The 24,340-nt window shown below is 39.5% G+C and overlaps 2 protein-coding genes across 3 annotated transcripts in view; one reads left to right on the forward strand and one right to left on the reverse strand.

The window, feature by feature from the left end:
* The window catches only part of LOC149678098 (monocarboxylate transporter 2-like), a 46,705-nt gene extending 43,611 nt beyond the window's left edge, over positions 1 to 3,094 (reverse strand). The window contains exon 1 of the mRNA XM_089836115.1: positions 2,212 to 3,094. The gene's annotated coding sequence lies outside the window, so the exon portion shown is untranslated. The remainder of the gene's footprint in view (positions 1 to 2,211) is intronic.
* Positions 563 to 23,832, forward strand: LOC149678102 (uncharacterized). Of its 2 annotated transcripts, XM_089836107.1 has the most exons (19): positions 563 to 694; positions 4,608 to 4,903; positions 5,851 to 6,105; positions 6,814 to 7,883; positions 8,752 to 9,431; positions 10,190 to 10,693; positions 11,280 to 11,698; positions 12,335 to 12,424; positions 12,528 to 12,705; positions 12,846 to 13,037; positions 13,714 to 13,896; positions 13,973 to 14,158; positions 14,872 to 15,001; positions 15,071 to 15,138; positions 15,860 to 16,207; positions 17,388 to 17,700; positions 17,921 to 18,355; positions 19,257 to 19,901; positions 23,345 to 23,832. In XM_089836107.1, the coding sequence occupies exons 2-19, from the start codon at positions 4,776 to 4,778 to the stop codon at positions 23,365 to 23,367; spliced, it is 5,847 nt and encodes a 1,948-aa protein (XP_089692233.1). In that variant the 5' UTR covers positions 563 to 694; positions 4,608 to 4,775; the 3' UTR covers positions 23,368 to 23,832. The 2 variants fall into 2 exon arrangements, with proteins under 2 accessions (XP_089692233.1, XP_089692232.1); XM_089836106.1 differs by having other exon boundaries at positions 19,257 to 23,832.
* The last annotated feature ends 508 nt before the right edge of the window (positions 23,833 to 24,340 follow it).

The following is a 24,340-nucleotide window of genomic DNA, read 5'->3' on the forward strand; positions in this document are numbered from 1 at the left end:
CGAGGGTTTAAATTTGACTTAATTCATTAACCGTTCATGTGGAATTAATTATTATTATGATTTAAATATTCATCAAAGTTTATATTCCAAGTTGTGAACGTCACAAAATAATATCGTCACTCGTCAGGAGTCGTCAGAATCAAAGTAGCAGACGGCATTGGAGGGCTTTGTTTATGTTATTGAGCAATGAGCGGTGTGTTAATGTGTCTGAATGAGCATTGAGCAATGAGCAGGGAATGAGACAAGAAAGGAAAGATTCCGCGGGTTCGCCTTAATTATTGGTTATTTCGGTTGTATTGGTGCAACTTGCAGTGTATTTTATGCGAAGCCTCTTTAAGCAGGGGAAAAAATGAGGTTTACTTGGGAGGTGATGGTAGGGTCAAGTGTCAAGTCACCTCCGGACACGGGGCAGTCGGTGCCTTGGGGATAATAGCAAAGAACATGTGTCGTATTTCCTCAAATTTTGTTAAGCAGTTTTAGCAGAAGCTTGGTCCACACGACTCTGTCCTACAAGAATTTTTTCTTTTTCCCGGCCCTGTACAAGAGAGTGCGCCACACTCAAGACGACATTGGAGGTTCTCAAAGAAGTAGTACATCGATTTTTCCCGCATTTCACAGACCCCTAACCGGAGTTCAAGATTGCTCTAGGCTCCGATTCATGTTTTGATTTCTTCAGCCGATTTCACGCGTGAAGGTAAGTTTTTGCGCTTATTTTTATTAATTAAATCTAAATGTTAATTAAATGTTGAAATTTCATCGTACGAAACTGTGTTTTATCTGAGGCTAATTTCGTTTTAGTTCATATTTATGTTTGTGTACATTATAATTGTCCCAGTATTACTAATGTCAAATTTGAAAGACCAAGGCTTAAGATGTTTTGATTTGATGTAATTAAGCAAATTTAAGCACCCGTTATTCTAAGACCATTTTGGTGATATTGGAAGTTAATTAAATAGATATTTAAGGCAAGTTTTGTACGTTTAATAGGACGCTTGGTATTAAATATCGCCTATTTATAACTCGAGTCATGTAGTTTATATTTAAAAACTAAATTACGCTTCTCAATAAGATTAATTGGTGAAACTGGCACCAAGCCAGCTGGGTAAAAACACTCCGCTTCCTACGCTTAATAACGTGATATAATTTCTAAGAGGCACAGTTAAGCGTTCTTTAGATATTTTAAAGCCCAGTTACACATTTACAAAGCTTCTTTCACAGCTTATGCCAGCCATACTTTTTTTATTTTAACACGCGTTAATTTTAACTCTACCAGCTTGCAGATATTGGGATTATGGTGGGCGTTAGGAAGGTTTGAATGTACATACTGTTATTAGGGCCAGTATTTTGGTGAAAGGGGTAACTTATCAGTAAATTGGTCTGTGCAATGGCCATATATTAATCACTATGAAGAGTTTGGCATGGTAGGTACTACACATGAAATAAATAATGCAATTGTACACTGTCAAGGTACAGTTAGTGATGGCCTGAAAGGTGGGGTTTATAAAATTTCGAATTAAAAGTGACCGTAAATTTATCAAATTATAGCCAAATAGATCCTCAGTTTTACATTAGTGGTTTATAGAGATCGTGCTAATAGACTATCGCATTAATTCCAAAAGAGAAGCAAACACCGTCAGGGCGGCGCCACCTTCTTAAGTAATTTCCCTCGCGCCAAGAAGCACCACTAAAGGCAGTGCGCGTCGGCTAGCCCCCCCCCCCCGGCGTGTTATGAATTACACTCTGGCTCCTCGCAGTGCCTCTTTGGCGCGAGGGAAATAAACTTAAGAGGGTGGTCTCCCGCCCCCTGTGTGTTGGTTTCTCTTTAAATTATTTATGGAATGGTCTATTGATCTGTTTTACATTAGGGGTTTATAGACGGTTCATACATTAAATTCAAACTAAAATAATTAAATTTAAACGTTATCAATATGTTAGGACCAGGCTAAGAAATAAGGATTTATTTTTAAACTGGACACGTGGCCAGTAAAGCCCAAGCCAATTTTAATTAAAAAAACTGGACATTGGCTACTTAAAGTGGTTGCCAACATTTTTAATTAGTTTAGTGGCCTGTTGATCCCCAAGCATTTAATTTTCAAACTGTTACAGCCCTAATTTTTAAAGCAGGGTTTATCGCCTTATTTTTCAGCCTGCAGTTAAACTTACGACTAAATAAAATATTTTATTAAAAAATTTAAATTGTTTTTATTTTACCTTTAAATCAAGTCTCTGTTGTGGTTAAAATGATTGCCACTAGTTGCTCCAATAGTCGAGGGGTGATGGTGGGGTGGACCCGTTAAGCTTAGCAAAGGCTTAGGCTAGTTTTAAGTTTTAACCAGTTCTTACTGGCAAGGGTAAAATTGGTCCGTAGAAGATTAACTGGCGGGTTAGGGGCCTAGTTTTAACCAGTTCTTACTGGTTTTTGCTTTCGTGGTTTCGGCAAGGGTAAAATTGGTGCGTAGAAGATTATATCCGGCATGTTAGGGTTAGGGGCGCCATGGGACCCGACATTTTATTTAAAATTAAAACACACTCAACACACCTTTATCTGTTAATTAAAATAACAGAAAACTTCGAAAAATTAAACTTTCGCGCACTTGGGAACTTCCTTTGTTAATCCAAAATCAAAATTAAACCGAAACAAACAGCCGAACACGTACATCTTCTGCAATATTTTGCTTTAACTAAGCGTGGCCCGGGTCAGACCGTGAGCCTATGAGTGGACACCAGTTTTTAGTTTAAAAACTTAGAAATACAAAACAACTCTTTCCAAGAGGTTACCTTCGATGACAATCTCAGGTTTGGGGGTATGGAAGAAGATAATGGGGGCTAACTCCGCTAAGGGGGTTCAAATTTCCAAGAATCTCCTCCGTGGATTGCCAAGCGTCGCGATTTGGGCCTGGGGTAACGCGTTATCTTGGGGTACTTAGCTGGGGGGTGAAACCAGCAGAGAGAATGACAATGTGGTTTCGACGGGTTCTAGCAAAAGTTCATAGATTAAACCAAAAAGTATACTTCGTACATGGTTCCCAACCTTTGACTGTAGACGCCATTTTAAATGAGTAGCGAGTAACCTTCAGAGGAGAGGTTGTTTGTGGTCAAAGGCAGGGAGCCCAGCGGTCCTTTAATTCCTATAAAATCCTATATGTTTGAACCTGTTCTATATTATCCTATAATTTCATGAAAGCCAAAATAATATAATATATGAGAATTTTTAGTCCTATATTTTCCTATAAAAACACATTTTCTCCTATAAAATCCTCGCGCGTGTTTACTGCATGTGAAGGTAATCGTACGAATCGGGGGTCGACATTATTCTGAGAGGTAAAAGGGGTTTCTATTATTGCACGGCACGAGAAAATTTCAATGAAGTATACTTTCTGTTTCAATATATAAACTTTTGGTTCTAGGTAGGGTTGTTTCGGTTTTGGGGATTAAGTTTTGTACCTTATCTAGGGGGTGGTCCTAGCTGTCAATTTGATATATTTCGGTCACACATTGTTGCTATTTTTAGGAAGACCTTGAAAATGCTTTTAAAGAGGTTCCAGCTATTATATTATTGTAGGGAAAGTTATTCAGACTAGGAGTATTGATAGCATTTACACCAGTAGACGAGGCTACTTGGTACCACTGCACGTTGTTTTCCGCCCGGCCTCCTGCAGTGTAAATACTCTTAGTTTGAAAACTATGTAGAACCATGAGAAAATAATATATAGCTCCCTATTTTCTTATGGTAGAAGTTTAAAGAACGGGTTTAATTTTGCCATAAAGTTTCATAATTAAATTAAGCGATAACTTTTGATTTTACAATTAAAACTTGTACCAAACAAAATTTGTTGGAGAAAAATTTCCAATATTTGATTACGTGAAGCCAATTATTTCTATATCATTCAAATTAAAATATCAGAGATTAAACGGGTAATAATTAATCAGGAAAAGATTTTAAGCAGGTGTACGCCCCTAATTAACCAAAATTAATAATTTGATCAAATTAAAATAGTTCTTTTCGTTTGTTGATTAAACAATCATAAGGTAGAATCAGGGATAGATTTAATTTTAGAAGTAGGAATGGAGAACGGAACGGTTAGTATTTACTTCAGTTATTCCGACTCATAGCCCACCCAGTATAGAGCCCCTCCCTCCTTCCAACACGTAACGAAAAGTTTAAATTATCTTATTGGCTCACTTAAACTACGCTTTGATAACGTTGCTGACGGGGACGGCGAAAAATACGTAATTCCTTTTTACCTCTGACCCTCCCGCCTCTTCTTTCATACCCCCTTCCCTCCGTCCCTTGGAAGGGGGTCCGGGACTTTGACTCGCGCCCCCACACTACTCTGTTCTCCGTTCCTACTTCTAAAGTTTCATAAATGCCTGGTTTGAAACCATGCTAAATATGGGCCCGGGTGTGACCATGATGAAGTGGGCTCTGGTAAACACGTACTTAAAATGGTCCCAGAGATATTGGTGTTAAAGTTTGGTCAGGGATAACCTGATTAAAAGTCAGTAATTTTCAAAATAAGCATTTTCGTACGAACCCTAACTGAGAATGATTGCTTTTAATTTTTCCCAACAACTGACCCCTTACTTCCGCTTGGTATCTTTTAAAGAAATTGACCCTGTCCCCGATTGGTCAACAAGCATGCTAGAATCTTCGGTGACGGTTGTTGACTTTTGGACCTAGAAATCAGTAGCGTTGACGCATTCGCTGTGTGTGTATATTAGCTGAGATAGCCCGCCAATCTTGGCACTCGATTGCTGGGCTTTACAATGCACCAATGGCAAGTGGACGTTCAACAATAAGCAAGGCTTCGCAACCTAGTGCCGCTTTTCAAGTAAAATGTGCCAAAGAAAAGGAAAAACTACGATCACGACTTCAAAAGCAGCTTCAGAAACATATGCTTAAGTAAGCCAGCCCATCACTGCACCATCCTACTTCCCCCTCGCCCCCTTCTAGCCCCAAGTACAGTTAGGCCCATCGTTTGACTGAAGGTTCAGACATTCAGAATATTTATTCCTAATGTGCCTGCTACCACGAACTTTCTCGTGACGTCACGCCCTCTTATCTCTTATCTCTTATTTCGGTTAAGTCGTCAGCTGCTCAGGCCATACAATTTAGACAATGTCAATATTGAGAGCTTTCAGTTGCATGCGTCACACCCTCCTAAGTCTTACCAAAGTTATGGCAGCCATCTTGGTGCGTTTCAGCTTTCATTTTACGTTCAACCCACCAGTATGGCGGTTTAAATTACCTCACTAACCTTAGCTCCTCCCCCAACCCAAAGCTCCCTATTGACGTCACGTCCACGTAGCTCCTCCCCCAACCGAAAGCTCTCTATTGACGTCACTTCCACGTAACTCCTCCCCCAACCCAAAGCTCTCTATTGACGTCACGTTCACGTAGCTCCTCCCCCAACCGAAAGCTCTCTATTGACGTCACGTTCACGTAGCTCCTCCCCCAACCGAAAGCTCTCTATTGACGTCACTTCCACGTAGCTCCTCCCCCAACCGAAAGCTCTCTATTGACGTCACGTTCACGTAGCTCCTCCCCCAACCGAAAGCTCTCTATTGACGTCACTTCCACGTAACTCCTCCCCAACCCAAAGCTCTCTATTGACGTCACGTTCACGTAGCTCCTCCCCCAACCGAAAGCTCTCTATTGACGTCACTTCCACGTAACTCCTCCCAAAGGGTTAACTGATTTTCCATAGAACCACCACACTCATATAATTACCATACCTTAATTAAAAGCATGTTTATGATGAAGTTAAATTGATTATTAAGATTTCTTTACTACAAACCTTAATTGAGCTTCTAGGCCTAAATTTCTGTTTTGCTGAATATTTGACACAGCGCGTTGCAAGATGCAACATTTTCTGATTTGCGCATCGAGCACGTGAGCGAAGTATCTAGTCCTCCAAGTTGCGATTGCGAAACGGGCGTCGAAAACAAATCCCCTCTAGTCACAACTTGCCATTCAGGGATCCTAAAAGTGCGAGTTCCTAATTTCTACCAGGAACTGTTGAAGACAAACGCGAGTAATCGAGAAGACACGACCGCCATTTACTTGTCACCATTGGAAAAGGACGACTTGGAAAAGTTTCTCAGGTATGTTAATAATTTTTTTTGCAACGGGGTTTGCTTAGATTAAGCTAGGTTTAGGATTTGGTTATGGGTTATGTCGGGTTTAGGATTAGGTTAAGGGTTAAGTCGGGTTTTTTTCGATTGGGTTAAGGGTTATGTCGGGTTTTTTTTACGTAGGTTAAGGGTTATGTCGGATTTTTTTTGGCTTGGGTTAAGGGTCATGTCGGGGTTTTTGGCTTGGGTTAAGGGTCATGTCGGGGTTTTTGGACTAGGTTAAGGGTTATGTCCGGTTTTTGGACTAGGTTAAGGGTTATGTCAGGTTTTTGGACTAGGTTAAGGGTTATGTCGGGTTTTTGGACTAGGTTAAGGGTCATGTCGGGTTTTTGGACTAGGTTAAGGGTCATGTCGGGTTTTTGGCTTAGATTAAGGGTCATGTCGGGTTTTTGGCTTAGATTAAGGGTCATGTCGTGCTTTTGGCTTAGATTAAGGGTCATGTCGGGCTTTTGGCTTCGATTAAGGGTCATGTCGTGCTTTTGGCGTAGATTAAGGGTCATGTCGTGCTTTTGGCTTAGATTAAGGGTCATGTCGGGCTTTTGGCTTCGATTAAGGGTCATGTCGTGCTTTTGGCGTAGATTAAGGGTCATGTCGGGTTTTTGGCTTAGGTTCTTCTAACCCTAACCCTTGGTGAAAGTTAAGCCTAATCACTATTTACGATCATGTTTTATCCATTAGAAAGGTCTACACCGACGATGATATAAGAAAACATGAATGCGACGCTATTAGACTATTCAAAACGATTAACGAAAATCGCCGCGAACAAGTCGTTGCCCCCGTCGCCCCCGAAACGCCTGTTAATGCCGAAAGTCCCGAATCGAATTTAGTTGGACAGACGTTAGAATTAAATGAAAAGAATTTGGCAAGACATTGCTGCGGAGAGACACGAAATGATAATAAGATCGAAACGAATCAGATTAGCGCATGCTTAATAAACGAGGAGCTACCGCCGCCCAGTAATTGCTCGCCTCTTAACTCGTTAGACAAAGCCGAATATTCGCCGAAAGGCGAGGAAAGTTCGGATTCCTTGGAATTGAATAAAAAACGAATACCGAATCAATTGGAGATTTATAACGTGTACGAAACTGAGAAGATTAACAATACCGAAAATATGAACGCGAAACAGACCGCGCATGCGCCTGCGCAGAGTATATTGTCACCGGCCCTAAGCGAATTGGATAAACCCGATGAGACCCCGAGTCCTTTGAGTACAAGTAGCTTGGTGCGAAGTAGCACCTTTGATCTGCAGTGTCCTCTAGCGCTCGAGAAGGTCTTAGACGATGAGGAACCGGAAGTAGTTGATGAACCCAACCAGGAGGAAGTAGAAGAGGAAGAGGAAGTAACTTCCGATTGGAATAAAAAATCTAGTCAAGTTGGGGTGGTTAATTACAAGGAGATGATGTTGAATACCACGAGGGAGATTCAACAATGTATTTCCGGAAATACCGGCTCGGCCGTTGTCCATTCCAGCGCCGATTGTCCGGTTCAGTCGTTTTATTTGCATCAGAGGTCGTCGTCGCAACATGTAAATGAACATAACGTTCCCATCATGCACTGCTCAACCTCGGATGGAAGTTTGAGTTTAGCTGATTCTGGTTTTCTATCGCAGTCACTGTTTTCGGACACGGATGTTGTCACTTCGTCTCTACCATCGTCATTGGTTAATTCCTTCGAAGCCGGAGTACCGCCACCCCCGACCACCACCACCAACACTCAAAATAATACCGCCGATTTGAATAAAATGATAGGTAAGTGCTGTAAGGAAGCTGTAGTCTGCTACTGCGAATGTTCTCGTGACGTCACACTATCCTGTCCCTTACCTCGGTTTTGGAAGTAGTCAGCTCAGGGCCACACAATTTAGACTAGTACCAATATTGACGTCATCAGCTTAGGCCATACAGTTTAGACTAGTAGCAATGATGACGTCGTCAGCTTAGGCCATACAGTTTAGACTAGTAGCAATAATGACGTCATCAACTCAGGCCATACAGTTTAGACTAGTACCAATAATGACGTCATCAGCTTAGGCCGTACAATTTAGACTAGTACCAATGGTGACGTCATCAGTTCAGGCCGTACAATTTAGACTAGTACCAATGGTGACGTCATCAGTTCAGGCCGTACAATTTAGACTAGTACCAATGGTGACGTGATCAGTTCAGGCCGTACAATTTAGACTAGTACCAATGGTGACGTCATCAGTTCAGGCCGTACAATTTAGACTAGTACCAATGGTGACGTCATCAACTTAGGCCATACAGTTTAGACTAGTTCCAATAATGACGTCATCAACTTAGGCCATACAGTTTAGACTAATAAAAATATTGACTTCATCAGCTCAGATCATACAATTTAGACAACCAATAATGACGTCATCAGGTCAGGGCCATAAAATTTAGACTAGTACCAATGTCGACGTCATCAGTTCAGGCCATAGAATTTAGACTAGTACCAATATTGACGACACGTCCCCGTAGCTCCTCCCCCTCTCAGTACCATTCAATTGGAACAAAGCCCCCCTTCATGACAAGCTCTCAGTAACTAGTGACAAACTTATGAAACATATCTTACGAATGACCATACTTACGCGTGCAACCTTAACCTATATCCATTCAGAAAATGAGGTTGAGTACATCGAACCGCCTAGCCCGATGTTCCCGATGTATTTCGAAGTCCCCGTTAAAAATGGCGCCCCCATTGACAGCAACGGTAATGTACCACCAACATCAACACCGGCTAAAACCACTACATACGGTACAACCCCTAAAACGATGGACTTAATTGCGGAATTACCACCCTCGGCGGTTCACAAAAGTCCCCAAATGAACTCGAGTTGCGACACCATTGAAAACGGAGCAGCCATTAAACGACCGCAATCTTGTTACATGTTCATTGATTTGGACACTGTTGCCAAAGAAGAGGAGGAAATTGCCGCGGCAAAACGCAAACAGCAAGAGCAACTAAGTCAGAATAAACGAATTCAATCCTTGTCCATGTTCATTGATTTTACCAAAGATAATAAGGACGTCGTGTCGCAGGCTCAAAAACAGTACAAACAATTCGCCAGCAATAGAAGTTTTTCCGCCGTTGGTCCTCGCGAAATTCGCAAACCGAGTTACGACGAAAATCCTCAACCGACACCGCCACCTCCTGATCTCATACGGAAAAATTGCCACCACCACGATGTTGTTGCCGCCGTTTGTAATTTTAGCGAGAATTTGGATCAGTGCAACAATGTGCAAGTAACTACGCCCGAAAAGAAGTTGGCTAAAGGATTAGTTGAAGATGATTCCATGGTAAGTGTAATTGTTTTTGGTGGTGTTTGGGTCAAGGTTATTTTGAGGACACTTGTCCTGGTTCCGGTTTTCTTATCATTTATTGTGAATTAATCGGCCAACTTATATACCCTAAATTTTTAAAAATTGTTAAAGAGGCATACGCTAGAATTGAAACGTCAACAATAGCTATGTTTAAAATGATTTTCGGAATAACGTTTCTTAAAACGACGTAACTAGAATTAAAGTAAATTACTGTCGTTTAAAATCATTAATTTAAATTATATTTATTTAATTATTTAAGAAAAACATCTTAATTGGGTAGATAGCCCTTGTCTCGACTCGGAGAGGTTTATTTTGGTTTCCCAACTTGAGGCATACGCTTGAATTGAAACGTCAACAATAGATATGTTTAAAATGATTTTAGGAATAACGTTTCCTAAAACGATTTAAGTATAATTAAGGTAAATTACTGACGATTAAAATCATTAATATCAATTATATTTATTTAATTATTTAAGAAAAACCTCTTAATTGGGTAGATAGCCCTCGTTTCGACTGGGGGAGGTTTATTGTGGTTTCCCAACTTGTCAGCCTTTGCTAGTTCTGTGAAGTTAGGTTGTAACAAACGTGTACCCCTTGGTCGGGAAATTTTGGGTTTAACTTGCAAAGATAGTGAGATTTTGATGAAATTTCGGATTTATGCAATTTGCTCTAAATATCGCAAAACGCGTTAAGATCAGGCGGTAATCTCAATTTGTAATTACTAAAACCCAAAGGATAACATATCGACGATCCTGGGTCCAATTGGGAACACGGAAGAATCGCCATCTTCGACCAATAAGAGTCGTAATGTAAAATCGGCGCCAATTACTAAGTCAGAGAAAGATAAAGAGAAAAAGAATAATTTTAACGACGAACCAATTAAGAGTTCGCCTCGGAAAGAGAAATCCATGAAATCGGGGGGTATCGATGAAGATGGGTTGTTACCCATGAGTCCCATCATGAGACGCAAAGTGGTCAAAACCGAAAAACCCAAAGTTGAACCGGAGAAGATTTGCGTCAAGGCGTCGACGAAACCCCAAGATATTGACGCCATGACTTTCCGACTTTCGTTAACCGAAAATGACGTTTTGAATTCCGGCGAAGAGATATTGGTGCTGGTTCAAGATAAAGCCAATTCCAGTTTGACTTTGGTTCCCGCCGTCTCCTCTTCCCAGGATAATTCTTTTACCATGACGGTGTACGATAGCGAAGCCAAACTGGACCAACCGCCCGAAGAGGTACGTCCCATTGTTAGAAATATTTCGGATTGGACACAATTTTCCGGTTTATTTTAGGCCGATTATTTGATTTATTTTAGACTAGTTATTTGATTTATTTATTTTGGACCGATTATTTGATTTATTTATTTTGGACCGATTATTTTATTTTATTTAGACTAATTATTTGATTTACTTTAGGACCGATTCTTTTATTTAGACTAATTATTTGATTTATTTTAGGACCGATTATTTGATTTATTTATTTTTAGACTAATTATTTGATTTATTTTAGGACCGATTATTTGATTTATTTATTTTTAGACCGATTATTTGATTTATTTATTTTTAGACCGATTATTTGATTTATTTATTTTTAGACCGATTATTTGTTTTATTTATTTTTAGACCCGATTATTTGTTTTATTTATTTTTAGACCCGATTATTTGTTTTATTTATTTTTAGACCCGATTATTTGTTTTATTTATTTTTAGACCCGATTATTTGTTTTATTTATTTTTAGACCCGATTATTGTTCCATTTAATTTAGACCAAATAAAAAAAGGTTTAATTTTAGACCACATTATCCTCGTGGTTCAATTTTAGACGAATTCGGCCAGTCCTACTCACAGTCATTCCCCGGAACGAGAACAAAACCAAACGGAAGTGAAAACGATTGGTTGGAGCGATTCCTTAGAACGTCCAGGAAGTAAATCTCATATCGCGTCGTCCTTTGAAGGAGAAGATGACACCGAAACGGTGTATTCCGAAGTCTCCGATGTTAGTTCGACTGTTCTTCAGGCGATAGGAGGTTCCGGAAACGCTCCATCCAGTTCGGCCACTGGTCATCATGGTCAAAGCCCTGAAGAGGGCCGGGAAGGTTATTCCGGAGCGTACGGCTCCATTAGGATCAGGGCGCTCGAAGCCTGCTCCAAACTGGGAGAAGATCTACTCAGAATGTTCTTGGAAGAAATTAGTTGGGACATTATTGTTCAAGTTGATGGAAGAGAGATTAAAGCTCACAAGTAAGTCTTTTGTTTTTCCCACAGAACCTAGGCCTAAATTATTTAGTTCATTTGGCTCGCGTACTCCTGGAGACAAGTAGAAGTACAAGTACTTGTACTTATAACAAGAGATAGGTTTGAATGTTGGTGACCTTGTACTTGTGTAGAACAAGAAATAGGTTTGAATGTTGGTGACCTTGTACTTATGTAGAACAAGAAATAGGTTTGTGTTGGTGACCTTGTACTTAGAACAAGAAATAGGTTTGAATGTTGGTGACCTTGTTCTTACATAGAACAAGAAATAGGTTCGAGTATCGGTGACCTTGTACTTAGAACAAAAAATAGGTTTGAATGTTGGTGATTTTGTTCTTAGAACAAGAATTAGGTTTGAATGTTGGTGACCTTGTTCTTATATAGAACAAGAAATAGGTTTGAGTATCGGTGACCTTGTTCTTACATAGAACAAGAAATATCTTTGAGTATCGGTGACCTTGTACTTAGAACAAGAAATAGGTTTAAATGTCGGTGAAGTTGTTCTTACATAGAACAAGAAATAGGTTTAAATGTCGGTGAAGTTGTTCTTCCATAGAGCAAGAAATAGGTTTAGATGTCGATGACCTTGAACGACCTTCACAATTGTATTTAATTCCTTAACAGGTGTATTTTGGTATCACGTTGCAAATACTTTGCAACCATGCTCAATGGAGATTGGTCGGAAAGCTCGTTAAATAAAATAAATCTTCAAGGGTAATTATCGATACACATTTGTCAAGGTCATCTTGACCTTGAAGAGAAATTTGGCATGGGTATTTTCGGGAAGGTGATCTTCTTTCTGGGGTGGTGTTTTTAGTTTTAGCTACCCAGTTGTCCATTTTGCTCTTTGCCATATCTACAGTGGAGCTATCAATTTACCAAAAGACTTAGCGGTACCCGAACTGGCGTTACTCGCCGACATGTTGGTTCTCGATACACTGAAGGATGTCATCGTGTTTTACCTCAAAATGAATCACTGTCACTTTTTTCACAAGGTATTTGTTTTGTTAAGTACTTAACCCTTGGTATTAGATAAGTCTTAAGTATAAACAGAAGTGTAAGAGGATACAGAGTGTCTCCCTTCTTCTATTATCCCCTTCTCGTAATAATAATGACACTGTGGTAACCGCGACAGCCTTGCAATCATTGTTTGGTGGGAGTGGTCGAATGTTTGCCAGTTGCAGTTCAATGCAGTTTGAAGGAACTGCACGGCAAAGCAGTTCGCTGGATCGGGAAACATTTTATTCGTGTTTGGCCGACGAAAGCCTTCGCTAACTTGTCCGATGACCTCAAAGAACAGTGTTATCAACAAACCCTGTTAAATATGGTAAGTCACAATTTAATTTGTTTGGTTCTTTTTTGATTTTAATTCGGGCGCGATCTTTTGCTGTTTTGCTTAATTACTCGGGCCCTGATTGTTGTAACCCCAAGTACTTAGTATCACTGGAAAGGGAAGAATAGGGCTATGACATACTCAAAGGACATCCCCGTATCGCTTATAGAACCCGAGTTAAAATGTGTCGTGTAAATATAAGTCGATGTTAACCCAATAGTGAGGATGTTTATGAAAATTTTGCTTAATTACTCAGGTCCTAATTGTTATAAGTCCAAGTACTTAGTACCATTCGAAAGGGGAGAAATAGGGCTATAACATACTCAAAGGATATCCCCGTATCTCTTATAGAACCAGAGTTAAATGGTGTCCTGTAAATTTAGCCCATGTTAATGATATGGAGAGGATGTTAGTTAAAATTTTGCTAAATTACTCGGACCCTGATTGTTGGAACCCCAAGTACTTAGTACCATTTGAAAGGGGAGAAATAGGGCTATAACATACTCAAAGGACATCCTCGTATCTCTAATAGAACCGGAGATATACCGCTCCAAAGTGGTGCATGTCAATAAGGGTTGACGTTAGGCCTACTATCTTTTGTAATATTAGTATTTCGCTTAATTATTGGTCGATATTTGTCCTTAAAAAATATACTCGCTGTCTTTGGCAGAGCGTTGAAACGGTAATAGACATGACGCTTAACTGCGACCGACTTATGTCGACCATTCCTCACGTCAAATGGGCCGAACCCGTATTCGGTTTAGTCACTAGACTCCTTGAGGATTGTATCCACTTTATGGCCGGCAAATTTGACCAAGTCCTGGCTAGCGACGGGTTCATGGCACTTGGAAAGGTTAGCTTAGCGATAATATAGAAAAATAGGCTTAGCAATAGACTTGATACAATTTACGCGGTAATTGCAAATTTAGAGTCAGAGTTGGAATGTGGCCGCGTTAGAAGATAGCGTGTTGTCGTCTGTTGAATTGGTCAATCCTGATTCGGCCTGCCGGACATTCATTCAATTAAATCGGTTGATACCCATGACTCAGGGAACGGAATCTGGACTTTTACATCATTCTAATATCAGTCCTATCGAACACGGAGAATGGACGCAGGTAAGGAGACTGGACTGTTTTTTTTCAAGGGTTTAAGGGACCTAGGAAAGACTCAGGGAAAATCGTAGGAAAGACTCAGGGAAAATCGTTGGAAAGACTCAGGCAAAATCGTTGGAAAGACTCAGATAAAATCGTGGGAAAGACTCGGGAAAAATCGTGGGAAAGACTCGGGAAAAATCGTGGAAAAGACTCGGGAAAAATCGTGGAAAAGACTCGGGAAAAATCGTGGAAAAGACTCGGGAAAAATCGTGGGAAAGACTCGGGAAAAATCGTGGAAAAGACTCGGGAAAAATCGTGGAAAAGACTCGGGAAAAATCGTGGAAAAGACTCGGGAAAAATCGTGGAAAAGACTCGCGAAAAATCGTGGAAAAGACTCGGGAAAAATCGTGGAAAAGACTCGGGAAAAATCGTGGAAAAGACTCGGGAAAAATCGTGGGAAAGACTCGGGAAAAATCGTGGGAAAGACTCGGGAAAAATCGTGGGAAAGACTCGGGAAAAATCGTGGGAAAGACTCGGGGAAAATCGTAGGAAAGACTCGGGGAAAATCGTAGGAAAGACTCGGGAAAAATCGTAGGAAAGACTCGGGGAAAATCGTAGGAAAGACTCGGGGAAAATCGTAGGAAAGACTCAGGGAAAATCGTAGGAAAGACTCAGGGAAAACGGGAAACGTCAGGATTTTAGATTGAAATCTACTTGGGTCTTTGCCTCTACAGAATTTCTTAGATCTGTTATTACGTATACAACGACACTGCGAGCGGTATTTAATTCACAACGCCAATAAAGTTGTTCATTGTCAAAGCTGGGCGCTTCTCGCTCCCGAAGTTCAAAAGAAAATTAAAGACGGTAATTAAGCTAGCTAGCCCGTTAATTTTAAGGGAAATATGTTGAATGTTGTTCCTGATGTTGATGTAGCCGCTGTTATCGTCTTTGAATTTGAGAAACCGACTGCTCCACCTCCGAGATTAACCAGCCTTCAAAGGGTGAGTCCTCTGCCGTTTTTATTATTCCAAGTACAAGTCTAATTTGTTTTTAAGAGTTTTTGATACCAATCGCTCTACCCTTGAAATGCCAATTACGCTACCCTTGAAAGTCCAATTACTTCAGCCACAAGATACTAAATAAGTTACCATTGAATGTCCACTTAGTTTAGCATTAAGATACAAAATAAGTTACCCTTGAAAGACCAATTACTTTAGCCACGAGATACTAAATAAGTTACCATTGAATGTCCACTTAGTTTAGCATTAAGATACTAAATAAGTTACCCTTGAAAGAGCAAGTACTTCAGCCACGAGATACTAAATAAGTTACCCTTGAAAGAGCAAGTACTTCAGCCACGAGATACTAAATAAATTACCCTTGAATGACCAATTACTTCTGCCACAAATTATCAATTACTTTACTCTTGTGATACCAATTACTTTTGCCACGAGGTACTAAATAAATTTCCCTTGATAGACCAATTACTTTAGCCACAAAATACTAAATAAGTTACCCATGAATGACCAATTACTTCGGCCACAAATTATCAATTACTTTACGCTTGTGAAACCAATTACGTTTGCCACAAGACACGTTCTCCTCTACCCTTTAAAACATCCTTTATTTCGGCCCTTAGTTACCAATTACTCTACCATTAATATCCCAATTACTTTTAACGCCAACACGAAGATGGTTTTCTGTCTTTACTTACTTTCTCAGAAACAGAAAAACCCTGAAGACAAAAGCTTAACGTTCCCTCGTAAAGCTCAAGTAGTTCGTGGTAAGAAAACCTCCAAGTCATTTCGAGAACGTCCGACGGATGGTAAAGAAACGGAGGTGAAACGACCACTTCCGGTTGGGGCCGATGGTTCCGGGGGTAGCGGGAAAGCTATGTCCCAAAGTAATCTGTCCCTTCAAGAGTCCGTCAACGCTCGCATCGCCCTCGATTCCAAAGAACCGGCCATCCCGAGGAACGCTCGGAGACGGGCCAGCGAAGGATACTACAAGATGGACCAGTTGCAGAGGAGTTACGAGGAAGAGGATGAAGACGATGACGATAATGACAACGTGAGTGCTAACTCTATTTGAACTATTTTAATTTTAATTAAGGTGAACTTTAATTATAAATATATTTCAATTTGCGAGTAATTATAAAACTCGGGTTGCCTTAACTGATGTATTAATTTAGTTTTGATTTGAATGAACTCAAATAAGCACTAGACTAGATGTTTGTTTCTGTTTATTCACAAATAAGCGACGCCATCTTGGAAAATGGCCGCCTTAAATGTAAATGACAATTATTAACGAAAGTACAAAACGTGGTAATTACTTGGATTGTCTATGGATTTAACATAAATTGGTGTCATTATTTTTAAAATCTACGTGACGTGTGTCGCGCAAACTAATTCATTAATAAATGCGTCACCAAAAACAACGCGTTTTTTAAATCTATGAAGTCCAAACAGTGCATGAAGTACTAATTTGAAATTGAAGCCACTATAAATGAATGAACATTCAAGGTATTGTATTTAGTTTTAGTTCCCCTAACAAGGCGCTAAGTCTGTAGATTACTACGCCCAGTATAGTCTCCTATATAGGGCCTATTCCCCCAATAGATTTATTGTACAATTATCGCTTATTAATAATGTGAAATTTACCGTAATTTTAGCGATTCAAGTTTTATTAAAAACCGTTTGACCGCAATTAAGTTTAACTACCCAAAATATTGGTAATATCAGAAGTATATAATACTTCTCTTCGAGAGAAGTGTACCTACCATAAAACTTGCAACATGATTCTTCCCAACATCAGAATTAACATTTATTATAGCAAGGTTACTAAACCAAATCACATACGCGATAAATAGTTCCCTTCTCATCATTACTCTATTAGCGCTGTTTAACTATTTGCCAAGGCGCATGCATGCGCTTGTGTGTTTTTGTCCCTCCACGTCAAGGCAATCGAGGTTTGTGGGTTGATTGCTGAGGATTTAGTACCATTGGAACAGTTCTAGAATTCACCCTAGCACGGTGCCTTAGTTACCCATCTTAATTAAGTTTGATGAGCGGGAGAGCAAAAACAAAAATGGTGCCATGATCCCGGGAAGAATCATGTTACATACATAACTGAAGTATTAAGAGGATACAGAGTGTCACACTTCTTTTATTATCCCCTTCTGTCGTAAAATTACGGTATACTTTTAATTATCCACTGGTATCTGACGCGAATTATTCCGGGTACATTTCAGGTGATAGTTTCTGAGCAATCCGGGTACGTTGCAGACGATGCCCTTCAAGATGACCTTCCTCCCCCTCCCGATGAAGGTTGCCTCCCCCCAGATGAGGAATTCCCCAGTCCCCCCAATGAGGAGCAATTATCAGAGGAAATTTCGGCCATAAGTCAAACCTCTAATATATGCCCCGAAACTGACGTTAGCAACTCAGTCTCTTCCGAACCCTGCGCTAGTTCCCAAGTGGTGGCGCGCGATACCTCCTCAAATGTCTCCGTTGCCAGCGAACCGCCTGCCAAACCTCCAAGGAGATCCGTTATAGTGGACAACGGTAAGTGCGCTGGATGTTCTTTATAACATAGTTACAATTTTATTGAGAAAATTGCTTCTTTGGTTCGAAAAAACCGGGTTTTATTAAAAGAAAAAGAAAAAACCCATCCCCACGGGTTTTTTATATTTAGTAATTACGTGAACTGTTGTAATTTAAATTAGTAAAAAATGTTGTCCTTCGGAACATTCTGTAGAATGAAAATTTTGATTTTACATTGAAGGTTACGATGTTCTTAAAGACATTAAACCAGTACCGGTCAAGGACATGTCAAGGTCCCCTAAACGCGACCCTCCATTACCTCCCGCTCCCGCGCCTACTCTTAACCCGCCACCTCCACCCCCTTCCTCCATTCCTGTCCCTAGAAGCCCCACTTGCAGCGTCCGAAGCGTCCCTGCTAGGACCACTTCTTCTTCGAGTGGTCAGCAGGAACCGATTTATAGTAAACCCATGGGGAAAGGCGGTATCCCCAAGCCGAGGCCCCCTCCGACGTACCAGGAGTCCGCCCCTCCCGAAACGGCAGCCGCTGATTTGGATGAAGACGATGATTCGTCGGGTTACGAAAAGGTTTGGGTGGGAGTGACCGGAGCGCCATATCATTTCGACGAACAAATTTCACCTACTTTGTCGGCCAGGACTGATCTGGTTGCCGAAATAGGTCAGAATTTCATGGTTTTTTACCACATTTCTTACAATAGTAAAGTCAGTAATTTCCACAATAAACCACCCAAGAATTGGGACTATGGTAAACTGGGAAAATGCCCCGATATAAGCTCCTCAATTGCCCCGATATAAGCCCCTCAATTGCCCCGATATAAGCCCCTACATTGCCCCGATATAAGCCCCTACATTGCCCCGATATAAGCCCCTCAATTGCCCCGATATAAGCCCCTACATTGCCCCGATATAAGCCCCTCAATTGCCCCAATATAAGCCCCTGAATTGCCCCGATATAAACCCCTCAATCGCCCCTATATAAGCCCCTCAATCGCCCCTATATAAGCCCCTGAATTGCCCCGATATAAACCCCTCAATCGCCCCTATATAAGCCCCTGAATTGCCCCGATATAAGCCCCTGAATTGCCCCGATATAAGCCCCTCAATTGCCCCGATATAAGCCCCTCAATTGCCCCGATATAAGCCCCTGAATTGCCCCGATATAAGCCCCTGAATTGCCCCGATATAAGCCCCTGAATTGCCCCGATATAAGCCCCTGAATTGCCCCGATATAAGCCCCTGAATTGCCCCGATATAAGCCCTTGAATTGCCCCGATATAAGCCCTTGAATTGCCCCGATATAAGCCCTTGAATTGCCCCGATATAAGCCCTTGAATTGCCCCGATATAAGCCCCTGAATTGCCCCGATATAAGCCCCTGAATTGCCCCGATATAAGCCCCTCAATAGCCCCGATATAAGCCCCTCAATAGCCCCGATATAAGCCCCTCAATAGCCCCGATATAAGCCCCTCAAATTCCTCAATTGCCCCAATATTTCTGCACTTATCAATACGTATTAAGTGGAACCCTTTGTAAAATAAGACCCTGGAAAATCTTCTCAGATGAAGACACGATGCTCGTGAATTCTTGTCTCCACGAAGCCGAAGCCTTGGAGTTGGCCATTGCGAAAAAAATGCAATCGAAACAACACAAATTGGAAAAAATGATCAACACTTCGACGTACTCGGTTTCGCATTCTCATCATCACCATTCATCATCCGCCACCGCTAGCCAATCGGGTGAGACCCCACCTATCGCCGCGTCACCCTCACCAGTTGCGCAGAAGAAGAAATCATCCCGGAGTAGCGTCACCACCGAATCATCCTCTAAATCCGTTGTCTCAGCATCCACGCAAATTGGTTCGAAAAATTCTTTGAAACGCGCCGAACCCGCCCCTCCCCCGAAATCCAAAAGGTCCAGCTCAAAATCTACCCCGGAGGTAACCGCGCATGCGCCTGCGCCCGCTAGTTCGTCTAATTCCGGAAATCACCATCATCATCATCACCATCAACAACACCATCACGCGATGACGCCAAAAACTAAAGTGACGGCATCAACGGTGACGCCTCAAGATGGCGGCGCCGTATCCGCGCAACAGACGGATATTAAAAGTACAAAAAATTCAAACTCTAGTATGTTGCCGAGATCGAGAGTGTCGTCCGCTTTGGCTGCTAGCGGACCCACACCCGGACATCATCGGGATAAAAGTAAGTCGGGCGCTGCGAAGAAATAGCTTTAATTAAACGCGCTAATTAAATCACTGAAAGGTTTAACAGAAATTTATAAAACTATAAACAGGTTATTTAATATACTTACGCAATTTTTCAATGTTTGATACCCGTTTTTCAAATCTGCAGTCTTATTATGTCGATCATCTTCTTCGATTGAAATTAGGCCCGATTTAGGCCTAAAAACTATAACGACAGCATTCCTACTTCCTAGTAGCTTTCTTTGACATACTTTATTTGTTTATTAATGGCTAAGGTTCGCGAGAAATTAGGCCTTAATTGTGAAAGATAAAATTTAAGGTCGGTAGATTGGGGGGTTGGAGTTGAGAAGCGTGTAACCTATAGAAGATTTCAAGCTGGTTTTGAGTAGAGTTTATCGTAAAAAGAACCAAGTTTTCTACGAGAAACTATGCCCCTTTCTTACTTTGGATTCTGATATAGTTTTCTATCAAAGCGGCGCTCAAATTGAAGCCATGCTCATGTATAAATACTAAAGTGTTATGGATTCCCATCTCTTACGGAGTTCCGCGAGGCATTTCGCTTAGGGGTACGGTACTCGAAGGTTCTTAAAGTTTGTAAAAAAAAGTTTGCCATAAACCGTTTTGCAAATTAGTACCTCCCGAAAAAGATGACTTTACTCCCCCCCCCCAACCTTGTGAGAGAGAAATTCGTATTTTATTTTCTATCTGCGCATGGGCGAAATTTCAAACGAACCAATCAGGATTCTCCGGACTCCCGGAGAGATATAGTTATAATAGTTCCATTTCCCCACGTGACCTAGATCTTTTCGCCTCGATTTATGTAACGCGTATTTGGTGGCCGGCTTTTTGGGACTATTTGGGATGGGAATCCGTAAAAATACGTTAGTATTTATACATATCCATGCTGTAAACTACTCCATCGTGGATCTCTTCTAAGCCTCTAATGTCCTTCTTGTGGTTACGAGGTCAAATTTGGTGTCGTTGTAAATAATTGTAATCTAACACTATACTCTTTGTAAAGTGGTTATTTTTACTAATTTCTGTTTTAACAATCTTCAAAATAAGTCTTTGTACACGCTTCCGTTTTTCCCCCAAAACTGAGAAGGAAAGTCTCGTTTAATACGCGCTAAACCATTTAAATTTCTAATCATGGAATTTCTGTAAATCTTTCCAATAACGGCAAAAGTACATGTGCAATACATTCCTACGAATGTACTTTTGGTAACGTTAGGTGCAGTTTAGCGGAACAAATGTAAATATACCAAAGATAAACAAAACTAACCAGAACAACTATTTACTGTGCAATATATATTCATTACCTTTTTTTTAGTATAAAATTATCAAAAATGGTGAGGTTATTTCCGACATATTTCTATTTTCCCCACACTTTATCTTCGTTTATGTTATTTCCACTCTGCTCTTCATTGCTCCTTGCTTTTATATTATTTTGAAAGTTGCGCGTGAGAAACGGTTATAATTCTTTCTGCGCCTTTTCGGTGAGCGCCTGAAGTGGCAGATGTTTTAACTTTAACAGTGCATTTTACTAATAAAAATTAACTTGAACTGTTAAATAAAGAGCTGGCTGACGATTCAAACTCTTATAGAAAAGGTCCTTTCTATTTATTATTAAATTTTAGCTTTTATATTTAAAATAATTATAGCGTAATTTAATTGCTAGCCCGCCATTTTTGATTATAAATCGTTAGTTCGATATATTAGTACTAACAGCGTTAACTAATTAACCAAAAAAAAACCATGCAAATGTACATGACTCAGAAATAATTTTATTAATATAGCTAATAAATGTTTAATATATATATAAATATATATAGAATCTCTAAATCTAAATAAATTTTAAGCTTTATTGAAAAATATATGATATAATTTTGAATGCTTAGATTATTATAATATATAATATAACTAGTCTACATGATACGTATAAAGATATAAATAATAAATAGCCTTGAAAAGCTATACATGGCCAAAAAAATATAAGAAACGTTCTCTTATATATATAAATTTAAAATTTAGAGAGTCACGTGACCTAATACGTCATTCTTTTTAAGGAATGGGACACACTAAATCCCATTCCTCTAACAAATTCGATTATAGAATATTTTTGGCTTTAAATTAAATATTGTAGATTTCGCTAGATAATGTAAAAATTAAATATTGTATGTACGGAAAATTCATCGGTTTTAGTAATTCCTATGGTTTTATAGTTTAGTCACGTGGAACTTGCAAGCCAGCGCTTTTTAGAATAGGCGGGAAAGGCATGTGCGCACAAAATTGCGCAGAAGTCGTTTAATCGTAATTTGGGACGTGTAACGTGTGTTTTTGTCACTGATCTTTGGTTACACATGGCCAACTTGGAATAAAGTGTTTCTAGTTGGCCATGTGTACTTGAAAACCACTTGTAAATGGTGTGTTATTTTTTGAAAGAAAAGTTCGCAACCATTTTCAAGTAATTATATTTATTTTAACAGTATCACTATTTAATTTAATGTTAATTAAGTTTAATATTACACGCTACACGTCCCAGAGATATTAATGATAGCTAGTTTTATATTTTAAATTCAGTCTATGTGGTGGAAAATAAATCAAAACCAACTGAAATAAAAGCTCTCTAAACGTACAATGAGGTCAAAGTTCACGATATGTTAAGTGCTAGGCGTACGCCACGCTGCTTTTTAGTCAATAGAAGCATTAGTAACCTAACGGCAATAAGTAAGCAGTGCCATATTTATTGTCTTTATGTTACAATTTTTTTATATTTATTTGTTAGTTATTTTGTCTTTAGCATAGATTTTCTTATTATTTACATATTTTGAAAACACATCAAATTTATTTACATATTTTTTTGTTGTTTAGTATGAAGTACCGGTTATTTATATTGTGTTTATTATTATTTTGAAAGCAATTTAAAGGGACTGGCAACCATGAATTTATTTTTCCTAGTTCCGGGCCGGAACTTCCGGCACAGGCTGAGAAATTAGGCCTTGGCCCTGGACCAGTTTAAAAATTAAATACTTGGGGTCTACTGGTCGTGTGGCCACTTATTTAATTAAAAACGTTTCAATTTTAACGATTTTAAGTGGTCAATTTCCAATTTTTTAATTAAAAGTGCTTGGGCTTTACTGGTCACTTGTCCAGTTTAAAACAAATCCTTATTTCCAGCCCTGTTCCGGAAAATGCAGCGTGTTCTGTTGGCTGAGCATACGCAATCGCATTTTTAAAATTCAAACTCTAGGCTCTAGTCATGGCACCGTAGTTGTCACTTTCTTTAAATTGTTTATTTAATTTTAATTAGTTTAAATGTATGTGCCATTTTTTTAATTTAAATTTTTGATAAATATATTTTTAACTCGGGACCATTTTAATATATTTGAAAATGCACAAATAACAAATGAAATTTTGGATTTTTCCGACTTTTTATGGAAGCGGCCATTTTGTTTACTTGTTAAACCAATCCAATCATTGCCTCTCTCTCTCAACAATCCAACATGGAGACAATATACCTTGTTACCAGGATGTACAACTGAATATAGTTTAAATGATCCAAAGACAATAGAAACCAAAGAATTGAATACAAACAGAAATCAGATAATAAATTAAAACTTGAATTTAGGATTTTTACCAAAACGTTTTTTAAGCTTTTGCAAATTTTCGTATTTTATATAATATCCAAAATATTCGGATTAATTTTTAAATTAATTAGCCATATTTTGCGTATCGTATTTATTGTTGTTTTTGTAAAACTGCCATATGTTTTTTTCAGTTTTGAAATTTTTTATTTGGCACAACAAATTGTTTTGATGTTTTAACACACATAACAGCAGCTTTTTTTTGTTACATTAATATGTAGACATAGATTTGGGCGTAAAATCGATATTAAATTTTTTCAATGAAAATTCGATTTGAATTTACTCAATTTGATTTGTCTTTCGACTCAAAATGCAGAAGCTTCTTGCAGAATCCGAAGATTCCACTCCAGTGTACAATAGTGGTTAGTTATGCAGCGTTACACGGAGCACGAGCAGCTTGCGTCCGTGAGCCTAAATAAGAGAGGTTTACAGGTCCAAAACTACTTTACTAATTAGATGGACTAGTTTTTAAATACACGAAATTTTGGGGGTCACTCTTAAGGAATAGTTTCAAAAATATTCTTATTTCCAGAGCTACACCCAGCTTCCTAGTTCCTACCAGGGTTGGAAATAAGACAGGTTTACAAGTCCAAAACCAGTTTATTAATTGCCATAGATATATATACGGGTCTAGATACACTTCCCCTCTGTTAGGCCCTTTAAAAAATGCGGAGGTGAGAACTAGCAGTCGACGCTTTACGGCGGGGGAATTAGATCCAAACGCCATCTATTGAGAGTTTAAAGAAACAAAAAAACGAAAAATTCGAATATGGAAAGCGCGGGAAATTCAAAT

Source organism: Phalangium opilio, unplaced genomic scaffold (assembly GCF_054372755.1).
Source record: "Phalangium opilio isolate 3A_F unplaced genomic scaffold, DU_Popi_V2 ptg000042l_1, whole genome shotgun sequence".
NCBI classification, from domain to species: domain Eukaryota; kingdom Metazoa; phylum Arthropoda; class Arachnida; order Opiliones; family Phalangiidae; genus Phalangium; species Phalangium opilio.